This window comes from Loxodonta africana, chromosome 22 (assembly GCF_030014295.1).
Source record: "Loxodonta africana isolate mLoxAfr1 chromosome 22, mLoxAfr1.hap2, whole genome shotgun sequence".
Classification (NCBI taxonomy): domain Eukaryota; kingdom Metazoa; phylum Chordata; class Mammalia; order Proboscidea; family Elephantidae; genus Loxodonta; species Loxodonta africana.
Genome location: NC_087363.1, coordinates 76,087,234 through 76,113,972, shown reverse-complemented (window position 1 = coordinate 76,113,972; position 26,739 = coordinate 76,087,234). Strand labels below are relative to the sequence as shown.

General features: G+C 41.1%; 1 protein-coding gene across 1 annotated transcript in view; it reads left to right on the top strand.

The window, feature by feature from the left end:
• The window catches only part of PTPRN2 (protein tyrosine phosphatase receptor type N2), a 1,410,930-nt gene that overhangs the window by 246,065 nt on the left and 1,138,126 nt on the right, over positions 1-26,739 (top strand). The window contains exons 5-6 of the mRNA XM_064274265.1: positions 16,684-16,914; positions 16,966-17,110. Coding sequence (XP_064130335.1) covers positions 16,684-16,914; positions 16,966-17,110 — 376 coding nt within the window. The remainder of the gene's footprint in view (positions 1-16,683; positions 16,915-16,965; positions 17,111-26,739) is intronic.

Genomic DNA, 26,739 nt, shown 5'->3' with positions numbered 1-26,739 from the left:
TTCTGGTTTAAACCTTTTCTTGAGTTCTCATAAAAGTGGTCTCATACAGTATTTGTCCTTTTGGAACTGACTAATTTCATGCAGCATAATGCCTTCCAGATTCATCCGTGTTATGTTTCCATAATTCATTATTTTTCTTTATCGTTGTGTAGTAGATATCATAATTTGTTTACCCATTCATCTGTTGATGGGCACCTTGGTTATTTCTATCTTTTTGCTATTGTGAACAGTGCTGCAATGACTATCCGTGTGACAGCTCCTGTTTCTCTAGGATATATTCCAAGGAGTGGGATTGGTGGATCGTATGGTAGTTCTATTTGTAGCTTTTTAAGGAAGCATCAAATCAATTTCCAAAGTAGTTGTACCATTTTACATTCCCACCAGCAGTGTATAAGTGTTCCTGTCTCTCCAGAACTTCTCTAACATTTATCATTTTGTGTTTTTTGGATCAGTGCTAGCCTTGGTGGGGTGAGATGGTATCCCATTGTAGTTTTGATTTGCATTTCTCTACTGACTAATGATGCTGAGCATTTCCTCATGTATCTGTTAGCTGCCTGAACGTCTTCTTTGGTGACGTGCCTGTTCATATCCTATGCCCATTTTTTGATTGGGTTATTTGTCTTTTTGTGTTGCTATGTCTTGTAGATTTTAGAGATTAGACCCTGATGAAGTATGTCGTAGCCAGAATTTTTTTCCCAGTCTTTAGGTTGTCTTTTACTCTTTTGGTGAAGTCTTTGGATGAGCATAAGTGTCTGATTTTTAGGAGCTCCCAGTTGTCTAGTTTCTCCTCTGGTGTCTGTGCATTGTTAGTTATGTTTTATATTCTGTTTATGCCATGTATTAGGGCTCCTAGTATAGGCCCTATTTTGTCTTCCATGATCTTTATCATTTAAGATTTTATATTTAGGTCTTTGATCAATTTTGAGTCAGTTTTTGTGCATGGTATGAGGTATGGGTCTTCTGTCAGGTGGATATCCAGTTATGTCAGCAACATTTGTTAAACAGACTGTCTTTTCCCCATTTAACAGACTTTGGGCCTTTGTCAAATATCAGCTGCTCAGGGGTAGAAGAATTTATGTCTGGAATCTCAATTCTGTTGCATTGGTCTGTTGTACCAGTACCTGCTGCTTTGACAGCTGTTTTGACTACTCTGGCAGTATAATAGGTTCTAAAATCAGGTAGTGTGAGGCCTCGCACTTTGTTCTTGTCCTTCACTAATATTTTACTTATCCGGGGCCTCTTCCCTTTCCAGGTGAAGTTGGTGATTTGTTTCTCCATCTCATTAAAAAATGTCGTTGGAGTTTGGGTCGGGATTGCATTGTATCTGTAGATCACTTTGGGTAGAATTGACATTTTCACAATACTGAGTCTTCCTACCTATGAGCAAGGTATGTTTTTCCACTTTGTATAGGTCTCTTGATTTCTTGCAGTAGTGTCTTGTAGTTTTCTTTGTATTGGTCTTTTATGTCTCTGGTTAGATTTATTCCTATGCATTTTACCTTCTTGGGGGCTGTTGTAAATGGTATTGCTTTGGTGGTTTCCTCTTTGAAGTTCTCTTTGTTGGTGTAGAGGAATCCAACTGATTTTCGTATGTTCATCATGTATCCTTGTGTTCATCTTGATAGTAATCTTCTGTTAGTTTCAGTAGTTTTCTTGTGGATTCCAACACATCTACCGTCATACGTGTCAGACAGTGAGAGGAAGGGAGATCCACCATAAAAGATAGTAAGAAGAATTCAGCAAGACTTTTAAGGAACTGTTGACATTTCCATATGGAATGATGTGAGAGGTAGACTCCAGATAATGAATCTGCCCCACCCCTTAACTTTTTTCCACGGGCTTTTACTGAATACATGAGATAGTATACTAAAAGCAGGGACAAGGGAGGACAGCTGAGAGAAATCCTTCCAAGGAAATCCAGGCCTTTATAGAGTGTAGTGCAGCAGCTTTCTACGGGCTTGGGGCAGAGTGACATGGTCAAAAATATCCTCTGTGGTTCAGAAAACTATGGTGGGACTGGAGAAAGAAGAGAACTTTTCAGCAACCCACAAATTGGCATCTGAGCTGTAAAGCAGAGAGAGAGAGATCTCCCATAGTTCAGAAAACAGAAAGCTACTGCATAGCACAGAAAGATCTTAGAGCCTCACTGCAGCTTTGATCTAAGCCATGCTGAAAAAAAGTCTTGATCCTGCCCTCAATATAATTATATCCATAAATTACTGAATCTAACTGACTTTGCAGCAAAATCCACACTCATTTCAACTACAGATTAGGTTTACTCAGTTCCCACGTTAGCAGATGGGTGTGCATTTTCTAGGGACACATATTATTTACTTCATTACCTGTTACTTTTTATACACAATTTATAGCATATAAAAAAATTAAAAGAGACAAGAAAATGTGGTTCATGGCTCAGCAAGAAAGGAGTCATAAAAGAAGGCTTAGATATGTCTCAGTTATTGGAATTTTTAGAAAAGGACTTACAACAATTAAGATAAATATGTTTTATGTACCAAAAAGGAGTGAAGGCAGGAACCCAAACAGAAATCTGTACACTGGTGTTCGTTGCAGCACTTTTCACAATTGCCAAAAGGTGAAAACAACGTAAATGTTCATCAACAGATAAATGGATAAACAAAATGTGGGATATACATACAGTGTAATATTACTCAGCCATAAAGAAAAATGAAGTTCTGATACATGCCACAACATGGATGAACCTTGAAAACATTATGCTCAGTGAAATAAATCAGTTACAAAAGGACAAATACTGTATGATATTACTTATATGAAATAGGCAAATATATAGAAACCAAAGGTTATTGGTGGTTACCAGGGAGACAAGAGAGCGGGCAAGGAGGAGCTTTTGCATAATGGGCATGCAGTTTATACCATTGATGGTGGAATAATTTGGAAAAAGAGAGTGATAATGGTTTCACAACATGAAGAACACAATCAATGTCACTGAATTATACATGTAGAAATTGTTGAATTGGAGAATGTTTTGTATAGTTTCTCTACAATAAAAAATTTAAAAATATGTAAATACGTTAAAGTATTCGTGGGAAAAGTTTAAAAAATATAAATGAACAAATGGAAAGTTGCAGCAGAGAAATGTAAGTCAAAAAAGAGAACCAAAAGGAAATGCTAGAAATAAAGACTATCAGATCAGAAATAAGGAACTCATCTGATGTGCTTTAATGATGGAGGGAGCACGGCAGAGGAAAGCACTGGTGAATTGAAGACACGATAATAGAAATTATTCAAAGCAAAAATGAAAATCATAAAAAGAATGCCAAAATGGAACAGAACATCCAAGATATGTGGGATAATATCTAACAGTCTAACATGTGAAAGTGGAGTTCTAGAAAGATGAGAGCAAGAGAATAAGGCAGAAGAAATATTTGAAGAAATAATGGCTGAAAATTTTCCCAAATTGATAAAGGCCTTGAAAACATAGATCCAAGAAACACAGTGAACCTCAAGCAAAATAAAAGCAGAGAAGATAAAATCTAGGCATGATTAAACTGGTGAAAAACAAAGATACAGAGAAAAATCTTAATGCAGCCTCAGGGGAATTAAAAAAGACACCTTACATCCAGGGGAAAAATCATAAAAGGGAAGTCTTCTTTTTTATTAGTATTATTTTATGGTACTTTAGATGAAAGTTTACAGCACAAATTAGCTTCTGATTCAAAAATGTATGCATAAATTGTTTTGTGACCTTGGTTGCAATCCCTGCAATGTGTCAACACTCTCCCCCTTTCCCTTTATACCCTGGGTTTCCTGTTTCCATCAGTCAGCTTTCCTGTCCCTTCCTGCCTTTTTGCCATTGCTTTTGGGCAGGTATTGCCCATTTGGTCTCATCTACTTGATTGAATTAAGCACATTCCTCACGTGTGTTATTTTTTGTTGTATAGGCTGAAAGGTGGTCTTCAGAAGTAGTTTCAGTTCTGAGTTAGCAGGGTGACTGGGGACCATAGTCTTGGGGGTTCCTCCAATCTCCTTCAGACCAGTGCCTCTTTTTTGAGAATTTTAATTTCCTCTCGCTCTGTCTGGGACCCTCTGTTGTGATCCTGGTCAGAGTAGTTGGTAGTGGTAGATGGGCACCATCTAGTTCTTCTGGGCTAAGGCTGATGGAGGCTGTGGTTTATGTAATCTATTAGCCCTTTGGATTAATATTATCCTTGTGTTTTTGGGTTTCTTCATTTTCCTTTGCTCTGAACATGATGAAACCAATAGATGTGTTTTAGATGACTACTTACAAGCTTTTCAGACCCCAGACACTGCTTAGTTATCTGGTGTTGCTCTAACAGAAATACCACAAGTGGATGGCTTTAATAAAGAGTTTATTCTCTCACAGTCTAAGAGCCATCCAAATTGAGAGTGCCAGCTCCAGGGGAAGGCTTTCTCTCTGTTGGCTGTGGAGAAAGGTCCTTGTCATCAATCTTCCCCTTTTCTAGCAGCTTCTCAGTGCAGAAACTCCAGGTCCAAAGGACACACTAAGCTCCCAGGGCTTCTTTCTTGGCAGTATGAGGTCCCTTTGTCTCTCTGCTGGCTTTCCCTTTTATATTTCAAAAGAGATTGACTCAAGATACAACCTAATCCTGTAGATTGAGTCCTGCTTCATTAATATAACTGCCTCTAATCCTGCCTCATTAACATCATAGAAGTAGGATTTACAACACATAGGAAAATAACATCAGATGACAAAATGGTGGACAATCACACAACACTGAGAATCATGGCCTAGCCAAGTTGACACATGCTTTTGGGGGATACTATCCAGTCTATAACATTATCAGATAGAAGCCTGTATCTACAAAAAGAAATTAAGAGAATGATAAATGGTAAATTTGTAGGTAAATATAAAAGATACACACACACAGTATATGAAACTTTGTTAAAGACTATTGAATAAGGAGCCCTGGTGGTACAGTGGTTAAGCACTCGGCTGCCAACCAGGTCAGCAGCCCACCAGCTGCTGTGTGGGAGAAAGATGTGCAGTCTGCTTCCATAAAGAGTACAGCATTGGAAACCCTGTGGGGCAGTTCTACCCTGTTCAGCTTAAAGGGAAATTGTATCAGACAAAAGCCTGTACCTAGAAAAAAAAATTAAGGGAATGATAAAAGGTAAATTTGTAGGTAAATACGGAAACCCTGGTGGCGTACTGGGTAAGTGCTACTGCTGTTAACCAAAAGGTTGGCAGTTTGAATCCACTGGGCGCTCCTTGGAAACTCTGTGAGGCAGTTCTACTCTGTCCTATAGGGTTGCTATGAGTTGGAATCCAGTCGACGGCACTGGGTTTATTTTTTTTTTGTTTGATATAAAAGATATACACACAGGGAGAGACATGATATATAAAATTTTATTAAAGACTACTGAATATTTAAAGAAAGATAAAAAATGTGTTGTGGGGCTTATGTCTTATGTCAAAAAAAAATAAACAAAACATAAAGGCTAGGAGGGAATACCAGAATTATACTGTTGCAGCTTCTTTTTGATTTGTGGATTATTGTATTATTTGAAGGCAGACTCTGATAAAGATAAGTGTTATAATTTCTAGAGCAACCATTAGAAAAGCAAAGAAAACTGCAGCTAAAAAGTTAATACAGAGTAAAATAGAACACTAAAGATGCTTTATTTATGCATATGAAGGCAGGAAAGTAGAGGAACAAAGAACAGATAGGGTGAATATAAAACAAGTAGCAAGAAGTTAGACTTAAAACCAACAATGTTGTTGTTGTTGTGTGCTGTCAAATCAATTTCTACTCATAGTGACCTATAGGACAGAGTAGAAATGCCCCATAAGGTTTCCTAGGCTGTAATCTTTATGGGAACCAGGTATTTTCTCCTGCAAAGCTGCTGGTGGGTTCAAACCACTGACTTTTCGGTTAGCAGCTGAGCACTTAGCCATTGTACCACCAAGGCTCCTTAATCCCAACCATACTGTTAATTAAATTAAATATAAATGGATTAAATACTCCAAATAAAAAAAGTAGAGATATTCAAATTGGATAAAAACAAAAGCAGTTTTTTAAAACTAAATTCTGTATAAAAGCAAAGCACAGGAGATTAAAAGAAACAGGTAAGTTGAAGGTGAAAGGATGGGAAAATATATACCAGGAAAACTCTAAATATAAAAAAGCTTGTATGGCGATATCAGTATCAAGCAAAGTAAACTTTAAGAGAAATTGTATCATTTATGATTCAAATTTAAGACAACATGGAAATCTGAAGTGTTTGTGACCTAGTATCAGAGCTTCAAAGGAAAGCTAAAATATGACAGTACTAAAGAGAAAAATATACAAATCTACAATCTTTATTAGAGATTTTAACTCTCCTCTCTTACTGACTAAAAATTGGTAAAAATGTGTATTTGAACTACAGCATTAATCAACTTGATCTAATTGATATTTATTAAATGATACACTTAAAAATTACTGAATACACATTCTTATCAAGTCTGCATAAGTATTTCCCAAGTTATCCCATATTAGACCACAAAATAAGTCCCAATAAATTTTCAAAGGATTGACATTATATAAAGACATTTAAAGAAAATAAAACTGCAGACTAATATCCTAGACAAATTTTAGCAAATCAAATCTAACAGTATATAAAAAGAATAATACATCATGATCAAGGGAGAATTATTTCAGGAAATTGAAATGTTGGTTCAACATTTGAAAATCAGTCAGTATAATTCACCACGTTAACGACAAAGGAAAAATCACATGATAGTTTCAGTAGGTAGTGAAGAAGCATTTGACGGAAGCCAGTATTTGCTCATGACAAAAATCTAACAGCTAACATCATACTGAATGGTGAAAGACTGAATGCTTTCTACTTAAGGTCAAGAATAACACAAGGATGTCTGCCTTCACCATTTCTATTCAACATTGTACTCAAGGCCCTAGACGGTGCAAGAAAAAACAAACAAAAAGAAATAAAAATAATTACATGATCGTCTTTGTAGAAAGTTTGATGGAATCTATAAAAAACTACTAGAATTAATAAGTGAGTGCAGCAAGATTACCTGACACAATGTGAATATACAAAAATCAATTGTATTTCTATATATTAGCGACAAAAAATCAGATATTGAATTTTTTTAACACTACCTAATTTCAAGACTTATCATAAACCTACAGCAATCAAGAAAGACAGTGATGTAAAGGTAAATAAATAAATAGATCTGTGGAACAAAACAGAATAAAGCCGCACTGACATGGAAAACTGATTTTCATCAAAGATGTAAAGGAATTCAGTGGAAAAAGGATAGTAATCATAACAAATTTTGCTGTAAAACTTGGCATTCCATATGCAAACATAAATAAGTGAAACCTCAAGCCATACCTCACACCATATACAAAAATTAATTCAAAATGGATCATAGAGCTAAATGTAAAACCTGAGACTATAAAACTTCTAGAAGCATACAAGAAAAATCTGTGTGACCTTGAATTTAATGAGTTTTTAGATGTAACAAAAAATCACAGAGTATAAAAGAAAAAAATGACAAATTGGACTTCATCAAAATTTAAAACTTCTCTTTCCAAAAGACACTGTTAAGAGAATGAAAAGACAAATTGCAGACTGGGAGTAAATTATTCATATATAACACAGCTGATAAGGACTTCTCTTCAGAATACATAAAGAACTCTCAAAGCTCATTAACAACAACAAAAAAAAAAAAATGAAAGAAAGAAAGGAAAAACATTGGGCAAAAGATTTTAACAGATTCTTCACCAAAGAAGATATATGGATGGCAAATAATCTCATGTAAAATGAATGTTCAACATCATTATTCTTTAGGGAAATGCAAACTGCAGCTGTAACGAGATACCACTACACACCTGCTAGAATGGCTGAATGCAAGACTGACTATTTGTTGGTGAGGAGGTGGAAGTCTCATACACTACCCGTGGTGGAAATGTAAAATGGCACAACAGTGTCTTCAAACGTTTAAACCTACGTCTATCACGTGATCCAGCCAATTAGCCAAGAAAAAAGAAAGCACATGCCCATTCGAAGATTTGTACATGAATTTTCCTAACAGCTTGAATAGTGGTTGTCCCAAACTGGAAACAACACATAGGTCCATCAACAAGTTAATAGATTAACAAACTATATTTGAACCATAAAATGAAATGCTACATAGTAATAAAACTGAATAAATTATTGACGAATATAACAACATGGGTGAATCTCAAAATAATTATGCTAAGTGAAAGATACACAAAGAGTACGTACTGTATCATTCCATTGTATAAAATTCTGTCCAATGCAAAGTATAATGACAGAGAGCAGTTCAGTGGTTGCCTCGGGATATGGGGGTGGGGAGGAGAAGAAGGGAAGCATTACAAGGTGGGTGGGAAAATTCTTGGGGTGACAGATGTGTTCATTACCTTGATTGTGGTGACGGTTTCATGTGCATATATTTATGTCAAAAGAAGTGTGTACTGTTTTATTGTGTCAGTATACCTCAATAATCCCGAAAAAGACAAAAAAAAAAAAAAGACAAGCAACTCAATACATAATTTGTAAAAGTTTTGAAAAGATACAAAGTCAAACCACGAAGTACTGCTACTTAATGTCTACTAGATTGGCTAATAAGTGGTAGGCCAGTGAAAAAGAGGAGAATTCTCAACGACCTGGGCTGACACAGTAACCACAACAATGGCCTCAAACATCCCAACAACCAGAAGATGGCACAGAACCAGGCACCATTTCATTCTGTTATACATAAGGTCACAACGAGCTGGAGCTGACCCAATGGCAACTAACAGCAGCAAGAAGATTAGCTAAAAAAAAAAAAAAAAAATTATGATAACTCTTGGTGAACAGACAGAGTAATGAAAATTCTCAAATTAGTGGGAAGACAAACTGTTACAACCATCCTTTGGCAGTTTCTTTAAACATAGCTAGCCTGTGACCCAGCCATTTCACCCTTGGGTATTTACCCACCGATGTTCACAAGAAGACTTGCACTTGAATGTTCTTAGTGACCTCATTTGTAATAGCCATAACATCCTGCCCTCTGCCTCGCTATGCCACTGATAACAGCACATGCAAAGGCACAGAGATATGAGGACCATGACCCACAATATTTTATATGTGCCACATCCGTGGAAACCCTGGTGGCACAGTGGTTAAGTGCTATGGCTGCTAACCAAAAGGTCAGCAGTTCAAATCCACGAGGTGCTCCTTAGAAACCCTATGGAGCAGTACTACTCTGTTCTGTAGGGTCACTATGAGTCGGAATTCACTCTATGGCAATGGATTTGGGTTTTTTTGGCTACAGCCACGATGGTCATTTGATCAAAAAACATGCCTGCTTGTACTGTTCTTTTCACTGACCTTTGGTGGGAAGCCAACCTCTGATAGTAGAGCTGTTGTCAGAGTTAAGAATGGTTATTAAGGATGCAGCATTTTTACCACACACAGTGGTGCCTAATGCATAGTAAGGTAGAAGTTATTATCATCCATAATTTCTCTGCCTTGTGATCATCCAGACTTTCCCTCTATCGAACACTTAAAGTGGTCAAGTCCTACCTGCAGAAGCAGCTGACTCCATTTTCAGAACGTTTAAGGTTCTAACAAGCTCAGAACTGCACTCAATAACATACAACAGTCCTGGGTGGCTCAGTGTGCAATGTGCAAGGGAGGGGAATGGGGGTAAAGGAGTAAAGAGAGCACGGGGGCAGGCAATGGCAGCTCAGTGGTAGAATTCTCACCTGCCACACGATAGGCAAGAGTTCGATTCCCAGTCTATCCCTCAGCCACCATCCGTCAGTGGAGACTTGCATGTTGCTATGATGCTAAACATGTTTCAGTGGAGCTTCCAGACTAAGATGGAGTAGGAAGAAAGGCCTGGCAATCTATGTCTAAAAACCAGCCAGTGAAAACTCTGTGGATCACGAAAGTCCCGTTCACAACCAGTAATGGGGATGGTCCAGGACTAGGCAGTGTTTTGTACCATTGTGCATAGGGTCAGCATGAATTGGGGGCTGATTCAACCACAGCTAACAACAACAGTAATAATGTGCTAACCAACCTACCTCATTATACATTTATTCATTCATTCATTCACCAGATTGAGTACTTAGGATGTGACAGACTAGGTGCTAGGGATAAAATAGTGAGTCTACTTGCAATAAGATAAGCTAATACTCTATCCCAGACACAATTTCTGTTCCCGTCCCTACTGTGCTTTTTACACGCTAGGTTCTCACTGAGCGGGGCTTGAGTTTCTGCTACCTACCAGGCACTGTGGTAACCACTGCCAGTACAGAGATGAACACAGCACAGGACTTGCTCCTAGTAGTTGGCTTTCTAGTAGAAGAGGCTGTTATGTACACATACAGTTAAGGAGGAGAAAAGCATTGTGGGAAGCCATAGCTTTGTTACGTTTTTCTTTAATTTTGTGTTCTGCGTGGGCAGAAGACATTCTCTTTTTCTCCCTTCATCTTTAACTTCTCATGTCCCCATGTGCAAGAAGCTGCTTTGGTATTCTCTGACCTCCAGATTGTTGTTTTGACTTCTCCCATTGGATTCTTCAGAGCAGGCGAGGTGAATAGGAACAATAAAGCAGAGGCCTCATTACCTAATGTTTGATTGCGCTATCTGTAGACTCATATTACATTAGGATAAGAACATCCCTAGAGATGTTTGGAGTCCCCGGTAGTGCAGTTAAATGCTCGATTAAAAACAGAATGGTTGGTAGTTTAAATCTACCCAGAGGTGTCTCAGAAGAAGAGCCTGGCAATCTGCTTCTGAAAGGTCACAACCCTGAAAACCTTATGGAACAGTTCTACTCTACACACATGGGGTCACTATGAGTTGGAATCAACTTGACGGCAACTAGTTTGGTTTGGTTTTTTGATTAGAGACGTTTAGTTCAGTCTTCTCATGGTGCAGATAGGGAACTGAGGCTGAGAGTGAGGAAGTGAAATGTTTAATTGCAAACAGTTAAAGGGTGGTAGAGCTGATATCAGAACCCTGGAATTCTGTCCAACTTTCTCATGTTTATTTTTTTAGTCAAAAACTAGAGATACCAATTCCATTCTCCAAACTCAGCTGAACACAAGCCTTGTCATTTTCTATCAGACAGACCACAGGATGAGCCTGCTTCTGTCTTTGCAGGGCTGAGAGCACAGCCCAGAGCCAGGCAACCAGGGCTGGAGCCCAGCTCTCCCACCTACTGGCTGGTTGAACTTACTTCCTTATCTGTAAAATGGGGATAGCAATGTCTACATTGTAGGGTTGGTGAAAGAATTAAAATGAATCGAAACAAGGCATAAGAACTGACCCTGGCAGTTGTTGTCATTAGCTGCCTTCGAGGCCCTTGACTCATGGCGACTCCACGCACAACGGTCCTGCACCATCCCTACGGCCAGTTCAGGACTGTTGGAGCCCATAGGATTTTCTTTGGCTGATTTTTGGAAGTAGATGGCTAGGCCTTTCTTTCTGGCAGTAGTGCTCAGTAAATATTTGCCATTATTGCGATTATTACTGCTGCTACCCTCCAGTGGGTTACGATGGTAGATTGATCTCTAACTCCCTGCCTTGTGCTTATTCCAGGTCCAGAGAAAATGTATTGAAATGTTCCACTTCAACCCATTTCATTTAGTTTTCATTTGTTGAGAATGAGGCTGTATGACAGAGCTGCTGGAAAGGCCAAAGGGCAGACCAGAAAGAGAGCAGGAAGAAGTGAAGATAGAGGAAAAGGAAGGGGGGTGTAGAGATTAGAATGGAGACAAGAAGCAGCCATATCTGCTTGGTGTTGTCATCTGTCTCTTTAAAGAAATTCCAGCCTAGCATAATGCGGTATCACTTGACGATATCCGTAATTCAACATCTACACCTCGTATTACTATCAACTGTTTCCAAAATTCCTTGTATTTGCAGCTAGAACTTGATACATTTTAGCCTCATAGATTTCATGTACTCTGTAAAAAGTGTTTGAGGACTGATTTTTCTAACTGAAAGCTCAGTATCTCTGCTGCGAATATAGCACAGTGTACGCCAGCATGAGGCTTCTCTGCTTCACTGAATCCGTAAGAAATCTCTTCATTCTGGCAACACCCTGTGCCCCACACCCCCAGTCTTTGTCCCCTCTCACATGGGTGGGCCACTTGCAGTGTGAACACTATTAAGCACTGACAACCTTCCACCATGTTGAGGCAGAGAGAGGCAAGGAGAGGGACAGAGAGAGAGAGGGTGGGGCAACACTAAATAAGCCGCCTGAGCACAGCCAGCATGGTAAAGTAACGCCAACTCTGCCTTAATAAGCTGGAAGTTGAGGTTCCTGAGGCTCCCCTCTGAGCCCCCACACCTTCCCTCATCCAGTGGCATTGCTGGTGCTCACTCATTAGGAAGCGGAAGTCCGTCCTGCTGCCACATGCATTGTCATGCGAGCAGCAAACTCATCTCCATCAAGTGTGCTTGTCAGTGCCGCCTTCGGACTGAGACAAATGGGAGAAAATGTTTGTTATGTGGTCAAATGATGGGCCAACCTGGGTTTCCTAATGTCTGTTGAGCATGAGTGACTAGTGCAGTGACAAAAGTCTTATCTGCTCAGTGTTTACTGGTGTGTGGGAATCAGAGAAGCTCCAGGCCTTTCCACCAGTCTGCATGCATAATTATGTGACCTGGGCCTGGGTGGGTGGGTTTCCATGCGAGGCAAGCTTGTCAAAGGAAGGATGCCCACTTTTCACTCTAGTTCCAGGCCCTGGTGAATCTGGGAGCAAAGGGAGCCGCTTCTATGACTCTCACTGTTTGACTGGCAGGGGGTCCGATGCAGGGTGTGTGCACATGTGGCCTGACGGGCTGCCAAAATAGGCTTCAGAAAGCTGTTATGATCTCTCCAAGCTGTACAAAACTTCCTTCCAAACTCTTATCCGTTTCCTGAACCTCTCTAATAGAATGCTTTCAGTTACAGTATTAACATCCTTACTTAACTCCCATGACCTTCTGCAAGCTGTTGAGTCATTCCTCCTCTGTAAAATGCAGCCCAGCGTGTGCCACACAACAGTGGTAGCTGCTGCAATGATAGTGATGGTGACGACAGCGATGATGGTGAAGATGATAGTAACTAACTGAGTTGATTCCGACTCATAGCTACCCTTCCGACAGAGTAGAACTGCCCCATAGAGTTTCCAGGAAGCAGCTGGTGAATTCGAACTGCCAAAGTTTTGGTTAGCAGTGCCACCAGGGCTCCAACTACCACTTGTCAAATATCTCTGTATCATGTGCAGAGCTAAGCACTACCTGTACTCACCCTAATCCTTACAACTGCTTTAAGAGGAATTATTTTCTCAGCCTTGCGGCTGGTGAAAATGAAGCTTGGGAGATTAGATGGCTTTGTCCAAGGTCACACAGGTCACACAGAGTTGTGCTGAGAGTGATTGGACCACCCTCCCAAACCAGACTTCTTTCCCCTTGTTTTCATCCAGCAAACACTTGTGGGACGTGTGGAAAGAAGTACAGCCAGAATGCTCCTTAGAAGCTAGGATGGCAAGACTATGTCTCACGTACTTTGGACATGTTGTTAGAAGGGTCCAGTCCCTGGAGAAGGGCATCATGCTGGTAAGGTGGAGGGTCAGTGAAAAAGTGGAAGACCCTTCACGAGATGGATTGACACAGTGACTGCAGCCATGGGCTAAAGCATAACAACGATTGTGAGGATGGCCAGGGCCTGGCGGTGTTTCCTTCTGCTGTACACGGGGTCTCTGTGAGTCGGAACTGACTCGCTGGCACCTAACAACAACAACGGTCGCAGCAGCGGCAGCAGTAGCAGCCACTAACACTTCTCTACTAGGCACTATTATTATTATCCCCATTTCACAGTGGCTCAGAGGTTCAATAACTTGCCAAAGCAGAGGCCACGCAGCTGCGAGCTTCAGAGGTGGGGTTCAAACCTCAGTAGCCTCGCTCCAGGGTCCATTATACTCTACTTACTCTCTCCTTGGAGAACTGAAGACACAAAAAAGGAGCCCACCATGAGGGTGCCTTTTCAGCACTGCTCATTTTCCCAACTCCTAGGTCCTTCTTGTTATGAGGGGGACACCCTCACCTAGAGGCTGTAGCAAGCTTCCGATGACTCTGTAGTGTTTGCAGTGGCTTACGGAGGGCCCCTGCGACTTGTGAAAACTGAGGTTTTCTGTTGCTTCACGGTCTCTGTTGTTTGTGCTACCTACTGAAATATTCTTTTTTCTTTTTTACCCTAATTTGGTTCATAGCATCAACATGCCCAAAATAGATTGTTTATCTCAGTCTACTGCACGGATTACATTCTGCCATAATTTTGTAATGTGTGGTGTAAAGCCTGGTGTGTCTTCTTACTGGAGCTCTCCAACTGGACTGTAATTAAAGGCCCTTTGAGTGGATGGTCCAGGTTAGACTGCATCCCTAGTAAAGAATGGAGAGACGCTTGCAGGCACGTTAATGAGGTGTTTGGATGCAGGATCCCCAGCCCCGAGCATTGTGACCTGACCAGGTATTCAGTGACGGCCCTTCTGAAAGGGAGTTGAGACTGTGCTAGGACTGACACTTACACCCAATTTGTGGGAAATTGCTCCATGGGCTGTTTGCTCTGGTAGCATTTTGTATTCCTCTCTCTCTTTCTCTGAGTCTTTCTCCTTCTCCTGCTAATGAATCTTACTTTCTCTTTTTCTAAAAGAAAGCAATTGATCTTAGCTTTTCTTTAATTTTGTCTACTACTTGGACAAAATTAAACAACTGGGTTGGCAGGTAAAGTCACATCATTGAGAAATTTTTAAAAATCTTAGAGATAATCTCCAGTCTCTTTCTGAGACGGAGAAAACTGGAGTCGCAACGAGTCAAGGGATTGGCCCAAGTTTATATATAAGAGCTGAAATGAGAGCTCATACCAAGCAAGATTTCCTGAATTCCAGCTTGTTACACTGAAATCTATCCCCAAACAAATATTTTCGAAAATAACAAGACTTGAGGGTCTGAACCACTTGTTTTAAATTCAGTTATGGCTGCACACCATAACCAGATCCCAGGGCATATGCTACCATTGACTTAAAATTGATCATGTACTCCAAGGGGAGGTGTAAGAAGAAAATATGAATGGGCAGGATTTAAAAAATGTGGGCTTATGGACCCACACCACACCATTTAGGGAGCCCCGAGTATGCTTCCAGGACAGAGTTAACTTTTTGAGAGTCTAAAAGTTAGGGGAAAAAAGCTTCCCCATAATGTTTTGGTGTTGCTGTAGTCAGAGGTAGAACATTAAGATTGTTAACAGGTCTATGGTTATTCTAGGGGTAAGGACAACTGGGCCTTGTTTGTCTAGTGGCAGGTTGTGATATAGAAACAAAGTGGACAGATCAGGTCCTCCTTGGGAAATTTATTAATGAGTGTGGGGAAAATAGGGTGGAGGCTCACTGAAAGACATGTTGGTCAGGGCATGGGATAGTAAACACGAGACCCTTGCAACTGCAGAGCAGTGCTGTTGAATGAACAGCATATAAAATGTTAAATCATCAGTAAAGGAGCAGGAGTTAAAAAAAGGCCTCCCTGTAAAGCCCTCAGAGCCTCTATTGAAGGTTGTTGGAGGAGAAATTCAGTTATGGGGAAAGCTGCCTTTTGGGGTTACAGTGAACAGCAGTGCAGCAAAAGATTTAAATTGACACGTCTCCAAAGAAAACATACAAGTAGCCAGTAAACACATGAAAAGATGCTCAACATTATTACCCATCAGGGAAATGAAAATCAAAACCACAATGAGATACCACTTCTTATCTATTAGAAGAGCTGTAATAAAAAAGAAAGACGATAACGAGTGTTGGCAAAGTTGTGGAATGCTGGAATCTTGTACATTGCTGATGGGAATGTAAAATGGTGTAGCTGGTGGAAAACAGTTTGGAAGTTCCTCAAAAAATTAAGTGTAGAATTATCATATGATCTAGCCATTCTACTCCTTGGAGTATATGCAAAAGAACCGAAAACACATGTCCATGTCTGTATGTAAACTTGTACACCAATGTTCATAGCGGCATTATTCATAGTAGTTAAAAGATAAAAACAACACAAATGTCCGCGGACAGACTAGTGAATAAACAAAATGTGGCATATTCATAGAGAATTTTCTTCGGCTGTAAATAGGAATGAAGTCCTGACACATGCTAAAACATGGGTGAACCAAGAGAACATTATGCTACTTGAAATAAGCTAGGTACAAAAGGCCACATATTGTATGATTCCATTTATGTGAAAGGTCTAGGCAAAGCAATGGAGACAGTAGATCAGTGGTTGCCAGATGCTGAGGGGAGAGAGGAACCGGGTAATTACAGGGTTTCTTTTTGGGTCGGTGAAAATGTTTTGGAATTAGGTAGTGGTGATGGTTGCAGAACTCTGTGACTATAGTAAAACCCTCTGACTGTACATTTTAAAAGTGTAAATTCTATGGTATGTGAATTATATCTCATTAAAGCTGCTATTTAAAAAAAAAAAATGGAAATACTATGAAATATAGAACTTGGCCAATCAATGGAATGAAAATCGTAGTGCCTGTTTTGGGTGTGCATCTCAGAGATGTCTCATGCTGTTGCGGGCCTTGGAACTTGACACTGAACACCATTGTAGTGCAGCTCAGTTGGGTCTAGAGATTCAACTTTTGTCCTGCATTTGTGTTTCTGCCCCCTCCAGAGTGATGGTGCCTTCCCTGAGAGCGTCTTGACTTACGTGGCTCAAATGTCCAAAGGAAGTAGTTCTGCCTTGACCTATCCTCCCATGTCTCGGGCCGGTTACCCTGAGGATCTGCCGCTGCGGACCCTGGGCCCACTCCAGCCGGACGAGCTCAGTCCTAAGGTGGACAGCGACCTGAACACACAGAACCTGATGGCCGCCCTCAGCGCCTACGCTGCCCAGAGGCCTGCGGCGCCAGGCCTGGGCAGAGACTCTGCCCACCCTAACGGCCACTACGACGAGGCACCCCCTGAGGAGGAGGACCTGGGGGTGATGTACCTTCTGCAGGCACGTTTGAGAGCACTGAGGCCCGACTCGGCCCCCGCAGCCCTGCAGAAGTGGCCTTTTGCTCTGAGAGATCCCAAGGAGCCCCCCAGCACAGGAGATGGTAAATGCCTTACTTCCCTCTGGTGTGTGCTGTGTGTGTTTTCCGGGAACCTGCTCACGGCCAGCCCGCTAGTTTCAGTTTTTGCTAGTTTCAGTCCTCTGTCTGTGACCTCTCCTGTGTTCTGCTCATGCTGTGTAGTCTCTTGGACTATTAGGGCAGAAACGAGGAGTGCTGTGACACAGGGACTCGTCCAGAATCTCATTTTTCTCTCAGTTTTGGTAAAAGAGAAGCTGCTGATATTCGTGTTGCTGTTGACGCCATGAGGGGGTTCCAGCTCACTGCTATCTCCTGTACAGCAGAAGGAAAGCTGCCCGGTCCTGCATAGGTGTGGGCATTTGCAAATGCGTTGTTGTGGTTATTGTGTCGGCTCATGTCACCCTCGCCCTATGTGGCCCTCCGCTTCTTCATAAACATGATGTCCTTCTTCAGTACTGAGTCCCTCCGATGATTAGCCCAGAGCAACATAAACATGACGTCCTGCTTCAGTGCTGAGTCCCTCTGATGATTAGCCCAGAGTAAGCGAGTCAAAGGCTCAGACAGTACTCTGTGAGCAGTAGGGTTTCCACTGGCTAATTCCTGGAAGGAGGTCACCAGGCCTTTCTTCTTAATCTGTCTTAGTTTGGAAGCTCCACTGAAACCCGTCCACCACGGGCGACCCTGCTGGTAAGTAAAATCCTGGTGACATAGCCTCCACATCACAGCAACACAGAAGCCACCACAGTGTGACAAACTGGCAGACAGGTGGCGGGACAATATTCCTACCAAATGTGAATTCAAGAAGTGGATCTGAAGTGAGCAGCTGAACCTCTCCTAAGAGATTAAGGGACTGTCAATGTGTAGTTCTTGCTTCTTTTAAATCCTTTTCCCTGAAAGATCGCCATTTAATGACTCTGTTGATGAATACGGTAGAAAAGGGTGGGAAATGTGGATCACAGGCCAAATCCGGCCCACAGACGTGCTGGCTGCATAGTGCTCGGTAAAGCTCAATATGGACACTTCTAGATTAGGCACGTTCTGTCATCTTGTTCCACATCTCACCACTCCTGATCGTCAGATGCATGGCTGCTTCACATACTCCTGGTTGTTTGTCATGTCCCTAGAAGTACCCAATTTGAAGCTGGTGTCATTCATAATGCAATGAGGGTATAGTGTAGAATTGAGACATCCAAAGACTGGTTCTCAGCATTTTTATGTGAGCTGTCACCATGTTATGATCATCCCACAGAGACAGAGTTTTTACTGAACCCTACTCCTCTGCAGTATATAAAAGGCTCTGGTCTATGTATTTCTAACAGCCTTTCTGAAAGACCGTTAACCCCTTCCTTGCCAAATTTTTATTTTTCTAAAAAACATTTCGATGTCATGTGTTTTCGGTATTGGAACGTGTGCTTACTGATTGAGTGTGTTTAAATTTTTAGTTGGTAATATGGATTTTGAGAAATATGATCTGGTAATACAATCCACCAGTGAGGCTAGTGGCACTTTGGTGCCACCAATCTGTGACATGACAGTATACCAGTGGGAACTAGATATATAATTTATTGTGGGTGCTTTTCAGTTAGGGTCACTATGAGTTGGAATCTACTAGTATGGCAATGTTTTGTTTTTTTTTTTTTTTTCCATTAAGTTACATAGGGAACCTCTGGTTTTCCAAATATGACACAGAAAAACCAAAACTGACCCATCAGGGCTCCCTAATTGTCATGCAGGAAAGCCATAATTATGATTGCAATCCTTATCTCACAGAAATAAAGGAAAAAAGGGCAAAAGTTTACAAAACTACCACATCCAGAAAGCATCACCTAATAGATGCTCAAGCTACACAACAATGAGGCTCCAACTCCAGTCTGCTGAGCTTCTCACGTTTCAAAAGGGACCCACCTTGAGGCTAAAGGCATTAGAACTGGAATAGCATACTACCTGTGAGGTCCAGAGGCATAAAAAGTGGCTAATATACCATTATACTAATGGCAATGAAAGGGTTTTAAATATCAAATGAGGTTCTTATAAAATACGACTTCTTTTTTGAAAACACACATAAGAAAATGATGCAGCCGCGTCTAGTATTGACCGAGATTTACATTAGCATTACCACTCTCTCTTTTCCATAAGTGAACACCTAATTGAAGTTGTTTTGACTTTTTTTTTTCCCTACATACTGCTACTTTGCAGCTATAAAGCTAGCGGTTCTCCCTGTTTCTCTCTTTGTCCATATAGCCATTTTGGCAGTTTTTAAATGGAAGGAATATAAAGTTATAATTAGAGGGCAGGATATGTAACTGGTACTAATGCTATCTCCACGTACATAAATTGGGAAAAAAGGTGCATGAAGACACAGATTGTGCCCTAGACTGAGAACTGTTTGCACATACATACACCAGTAGTGAGATTGTTTGTCTTCAGGAGGTTGCCAACCTGGAGTAGGGCATTTTCCTCCAGCATTTTTACCTTTGAGGGATTTCTTCTCTGCTTTAAACCTTGCACTACTCTGAGAAATTCCTCTTCTTGAGCTGCTGCCTTCTGTATTCTCATTAACTACTAAACTCTATCAAGTGGTCTGTGTCTGCTAATTGGCTGTACTTATTGACCTTCAGCGTAGTGTTGCCTTCCTACTCTTCTATAACTACACTACTGAAGGTATCCTTCAGCCTTCTAATAACCAGTCAGTGGCCTCTTCTCAATTCTCATTTTCCATGCCCTCTCCATGGCACTGGCACCCTTTTCTTTATATCCTCCTTCCTTTGTGCTCTGTGACATCATGTGATATTCATCTGTCCTCTACTGTCTCTAACCATCCCTTTTGCGTCTCCAGTCTCATCTCCCACACCTTAAAAAAAAAATCTCATTTATTGACTGCCTAGTCTCCATGAATTAAAGTCGACTTGACTGCAATTGGCTTTGTCCTACTCACTTTCTTGCCTCTCACTGGTCAAGAATGAACAGGTAAGGCACGCAGAATTTTCCATACGAGCAAAGCTTTATTGAAGAGGCTTGCAAGTGGAGACGAGGAGGGCCTAAGCAATGCATGCCCCCATCTCACAGAACAAAAGACGGGCCTGGGTTTTTAAAAGTTCTTGGGTGGGAAAAGATTCACGTTTATTCATAGGCACAGGCAGGGATATGTTAACTACAGTGCACATGCAGCAGCTTTCCAAGACGGCTCCTGTCCCAGAGGCCTCTGGGATTTGTAACAGTACTTATTATGGGGTGTCACACCTGCTCAGTCTCTCGCTCCGTGGGTTCAATTCCCTGGCTGCTACTGCAGCCCCTCACTGCCCCTCGTGGAAGGTCACACAGGGGTCATAGGTGGATGTTCTGCGTATGTCCCTGAGGCTGGTTTTCTCCAGCTGCTTCTGAAAGCCAACTTTAAAGAAGTTTGCAGGCTATTTTCTGATACACTGCCCCATTGGTCTGGGGAATGGCTTTGTTTCTGCACCCTGGCCCATTTCTTGTTACTTTGTTTACATATTTGGGGGACCCTCTGTTCCCTGCCTTAACTTGAATACCTTGAATAGGAAGAGGTAAATAAAACTGCCCAAACCAAAACAGACTTAAAATATAGCTAGAGAGCCAGGTTGCATTCAGAAATAGAATACGATGAGCCTCACATCTTTGCTCATACTGTTCCTACTACTTGGAATGTGCTTCCCTTTCTCTCCATTTACTTTGGGGGCCTCCCATTCTTCACATCTCCTGAGACATGCTTCTTCACAAACACCCTCTTTGAAAGTCCTCTCTTCACATTCCAATAACCTCATTATCTACATAGTTCAACTGACATTTTTGTGTTATCCTTTCATATATACTGTTTTCATAACTGTACTGTATGCTTTAGAAAATATTATGTAAAATATCAAACCCAAAATAAAAAGAGAAGCTTTGCAGTGAACCCTGTGAATGCTTCACACAACTTCAGCAAAAGACAACTCATAGCCTCTCTGGCTACCTCTGTAATCTCTGTATCATATCGCTGAAAGATGAAGATTCTTATATAAACCTAACCACCATAGCTTCATCACACACAATATATCTGTTAAGCCCCTTAATCTATACAAGGTTTCTCTTCCCTATTTTTTCTTTCCTTGTGATGTTTTGCCTTTTTTTTTTTTTTTTTTTAAAGAATCTAGGTCATTTGTCTCATAGTTTTTCACATTCTAAATGTTGCTGATTACATCCCAAAGATAATGTTAACATGTTCTCGTGCTTCTTTGTTTCCTATACATTGATAGCTAGATCTAGAGATTAGTAACCATATCATTTGTGTTCAATATTTAGCAAGCATACTTCATAAGTGGCATTATGCGCTTCTGTAAGGAGGCACAAATCATCTAGTGATCTCGTGTTTTGGCGTATTAATAGCAATAGATCCTTTAGCCTCTCTGGTAGATTCTCTGGTAGATTTCTACTTCGCCGTTCACAACGTGCTCAAGGGCACCTTTCCTGATCCTCTGCAAGATAAGTTAAGCCCCCTCTTGACCCCCAGTTTTATGCTCTCATGGCATATTATCTGTCTTAGTTATCTGGTATGCTATAATGGAAATACCAGAAATGGATGGATTTAACAAAGAGAAATTTATTTCTTCACAATAAAGTAGGCTAAAAGTCCAAATTCACGGTGTCAGCTCCAGGCGAAGTCTTTGTCTCTCTGTGGGCTCTAGAGGAAGGTCCTTGTCCTCAGTCTTCCCCTGGTTGAGGAGCTTCTCAGGTGCAGGGACCCCAGCTCCAAAGGCTGTGCTGTGCTCCCAGTCCTGCTTTCATGGTGGTATGAGGTCTACAACTCTCTGCTTACTTCCCTTTCCTTTTATCTCTTTAGAGTTAAAAGATGGTGCAGGCCACACCCCAGGGAAACTCCCTTTACATTGGATTAGGGATGTGACCTGGTAAGGGTGTTACAATCCCACCCCAATCCTGTTTAACCTAAGATTACAATCGCAAAATGGAGGACAACCACAGAATACCGGGAATCTTTGGCCCCCCCCAAATCACATTCTTGCAACATGCAAAACATATTTGTCCCCTCATATCATAGCAGAAGTCTTAACTCCAAGTCCAAAATCCAAAAATTCCTCTTCATCTGTGAAATCTAGAATACAAGTTATCTGCTTCCAAAGGTACAATGGCAGAACAGACACAAGCTAGACATTTCCATTACAAATGGGAGAAACTGGAGGAAAAGAAGGGATAACAGGCACCAAGCAAGTCAGCAGAACACATTAAATTAGCTCTCAAGGCTGTGCAAATAATCCTCTGTTCTCTGAAACCATTTACATAATAGCCCTGCCCTCCAGACTCTAGGTATTGGCCACACTCTTCAGATTCTGAGTGGAGTCCCTCAGCCCTGGGCTTCAGCCCTGCCTCCCAGGCCTACTGGGACAGCAACTCTGCTCCCTCGGCTTTAGGTGCACCATTCTTCTCAACCATCTGAGTGGCAACTCCACCCTTAGAAACACCAGAGGCCATGACTCCACCCTTTGAAACCCTAGAGGTCCTGGCGAAACCTTTTGAGACTGAGGCAGCTTGACTTCTTGTGTTCCTTGTCTCTTCAGCTTCTGCTTTCTGATTTCTTGGCCTCTTGGCTCCTTGGGCCTCACGCCTGCATCTGCCCTGCTGAAGCAAGTGTTCCAAAGCTTTGTAGCTCTACTGATAAGTGCCTGCAGGCACCCCACCCCACCAGGAAGCCTCTTGCGCACAGGCACTCAGCTTTTTTGCTCCATGGATCAGCTCCAGTGCTGTCTGGTGCTGGTTTCCTGGTTCTGCTGCTGCCAGTTCCCTGCTGCTGCTGCCAGTTCTCTGCTGCTGTTTCTCACCATCTGCACCTTCTCCAGTGTTGAGTTCTCCTCACTTCTTCTGAGTCTTCTACCCATTTACAGTTTCGAAGCTACTTCCATATTTTATGTATCTGTTAGACCAGCACCCCTCTCTTGGTACCAAATTCTGTCTTAGTCGTCTAGTGCTGCTATAACAGAAATACCACAAGTGAATGGCTTTAACGAAGAGAAATTTATTTCCTCACAGTAAAGTAGGCTAAAAAGCCAAATTCAGGGCATCAGCTCCTAGGGAAGGCTTTGTCTCTCTGTTAGCTCTGGGGGAAAGTCCTTGTCCTCAATCTTCCCCTGCTGGAGGAATATCTCAGGTGCAGGGACCCCAGGTCCAAAGGATGCACTCTGCTCCCGGTGCTGCATTCATGGTGGTATGAGGTCCCCAACTCTCTGTTTGCTTCCCTTTCCTTTTATCTCTTGAGAGATAAAAGGTGGTGCAGGCCCCACCCCAGGGAAACTCTCTTTATATTGGATCAGGGATGTGACCTGGTAAGCGTGTTAGGATCCCACCCTAATCCTCTTTAACATAAAATTACAATCACAAAATACAGAATACTGGGAATCATGGCCTAACCAAGTTGATACACACACACACTTTTGGGGGGACATAATTCAATCCATGCCACTATCCTTTTCTCTAGAACACTTCTCACTGTTTTTAATTGCATGTATGTATGATTATTTGGTAAATGTTTGTCTCCTTTTACAGACCATAGCTTAAAGAAGACAGCAAACTGTGCCTTTTTCCCCCAACATTTATATCCCAACATCCCAGCATGTGCCCTGCACAGTATTTGCTGAAAAAGTCCATGATTTCATATAAATTATCTCATTTTCTCTTTATATAAACGTTAAAAGGTGGTATTATTTTCAACCTAATTTTCCCAGTGAAGAAACTGAGGTATGAGAGGTTAAATGGTGGTTAAAAAAGACAGTCCAACAACAGATGCATAGACCAATGGAACAGAATTGAGAACCCAGATGTAAATCCATGCATCAATGGTCAGCTGATCTTTGACAGAGGACCAAAGTTCATTAAATGGGGAAAAGAGAGTGTTTTCAACAAATGGTGCTGGCAAAATTGGATGTCCATCTGTAAAAAAATGAAGAGGATTTATACCTCACACTGTATAGAAAAATTAACTTAAAATGGGTCAAAGACCTAAATATAAAACCTAAAACAATAAAAATCATGGAAGAAAATATAATGACAATGTTAGGGGCCCTAAAACATGGCATAAATTCAATACAAGCCAAAACTAACAATGAACAAACACCAAAAGATAAATGAGGTAACTGGGAGCTCCTTAAAATTAAACACTTATGCTCATCATAAGACTTCACCAAAAGAGGAAGAAGAGAACCTACAGACTGGGAAGAAATTTTTGGCTACAACATATCTGACAAGGGCTTAAACTCTAAAATCTATAGAATACTTCAACACCTCAATAACAAAAAGACAAATAATCCAATTAAAAAATGGGCAAAGTATATGAACAGACACTTCACCAAAGAAGACATTCAAGTGGCTAACAGGCACGTGAAGAAATACTCATGATCATTAGCCATTAGAGAAATTCAAATCAGGACTACAATGAGATACCATCTCACCCCAACATTACTGGCACAAATTAAAAAAAATTTACAACAAATGTTGGAGAGGTTATAGGGAGATTGGAACCGTTATGCACTGCTGGTGGGAATGTGAGGTGGTACAACCATTGTGGACAAAGTTATGCCATCTCCTTAAGAAACTAGAAATAAAAATACCCTATGATCCAACAACCCCACTCCTAGGAATATATCCTAGAGAAATAAGAGCCACCACACGAATAGACATATGCACACCCACATTCACTGCAGCATTATTCACAATAGCAAAAAGGTGGAAACAACCTAAGTGCCCATCAACAGATGAATGGATAAACAAACTATGGTATATACATACAATGGAATACTACCCAGCGATAAAGAACAATGATGAATCAGTGAAACATCTCACAACTTGGATCAATCTAGAGGGCATTATGCTGAGTAAAATAAATCAGTCACAAAAGGACAAGTATTGTATGAGACCACTATTATAAAAACTCAAGAGAAGGTTTACACACAGGGAAAACAAAACAAAACAAAACAAAAAAAACCTCTTTAATGGTTACGAGGGAGGTGAGGGATGGGGAAGGGAAGTCATTAGCTAGATAGTAGACAAATGTTAACTTTGGTGAAAGGAAAGACACACAATATAGGGAAAGTGAGCACAAGGCAAAGTCACAGAAGATTCCTAGACACATCCAAACACCTTGAGGGACCAGACCAAGTTACTGGAGCTGAGCCCTAGGGAACATGGTCTCAGGGGACGTCTAGGTCAATTGACATAACATAGTTCATAAAGAAAATGTTCTACATCCTACTTCGGTGAGTAGCATCTGGAGTCTTAAAAGCTTTTAAGCAGCCATCTAAAATACGTCTATTGGTCCCATTACCTTTGGAGGAAAGGAGAATGAAGACAACCAAAGATTCAAGGAAAATATCAGTCCAAAGGACTAATGGACCACATAAACCACAGCCTTCACCAGCCTAAGCCCAGAAGAAATAGGTGCTTGGCTACCACCACCCACTGCTCTGGCAGGGATCACAATACAGGGTCCCAGACAGAGCAGGAGAAAAATGTAGAACGATATTCAAATTCCCCCAAAAAGACCTGACTTACTGGTCTGGCAGAGACTGGAGGAAACCCTGAGACTGACCTCCATACACTCTGCTAATTCAGAACTGAAGCCTCTCCTGAAGTCCATCTTGCAGCCAAAGGTTAGACAGGCCTATAAAACAAGATGCATTGATAATTACTGGTGATTGGAATGCAAAAGTTGGAACAAAGAAGAAGGATCTGTATTTGGAAAATATGACCTTGGTGATAGAAATGACACTAGAGATCACATGATAGAATCTTGCAAGACCAATGATTTTTAACTGCAAATACCTTTTTCAACAACATAAACAATGACTATACATGTGGACTCCATCAGATGGAATACACAAGAATCGAATCAACTACATTTGTGGAATGAGATGACGAAAAAGCTCAATATCATATGTCAGAACAAGGCTAGGGGCCCACTGCAGGACAGACCATCAATTACTCATATGCAAGTTCAAGTTAAAGCTGAAGAATATTACAGCATATTCATGACAGCCAAAATACAACTTTGAGTATAAACCAAAAACCAAACCCATTGCTGTCGAGTTGATTCCAACTCATAACGACTCTATAGAACAGAGTAGAACCACCCCATACTGTTTCCAAGGAGCACCTGATAGATTTGAACTGCCAACCTTTTGGTAAGCAGCCATAGCTGTTAACTACTGCACCACCAGGGTTTCCACCTTGAGCATATCCCACCTGTATTTAGAGACCATCTCAAGAATGGATTTGAGGCATTGAGCACTAATGATCGAAGACCAGACAAGTTGTGGAATGACATCAAGGACATCATACATGAAAGCAAAAGACCGTTAGAAAGACTGGAAAGAAAGAAAAGACCAAATGGATGTCAGAGAAGACTCTGAACTTGCTCTTGAACATAGAGTAGCTAAAGTGAATGGATGAAATGATGAAGTAAAAGAGGTGAAGAAGACTTCAGAGTGTGGCTCGAGAAGACAAAGTAAAGTAATGAAATGTGCAAAGAGCTGGAGTTAGAAACCTAAAAGGGAAGAACACCCTCCTTGGCATTTCTCAAGCTGCAGGAACTGAAGAAAGAGCTGAAAGAAAAAATTCAAGCCTCGAGTTCCAATATTGAAGAATTCTATGGG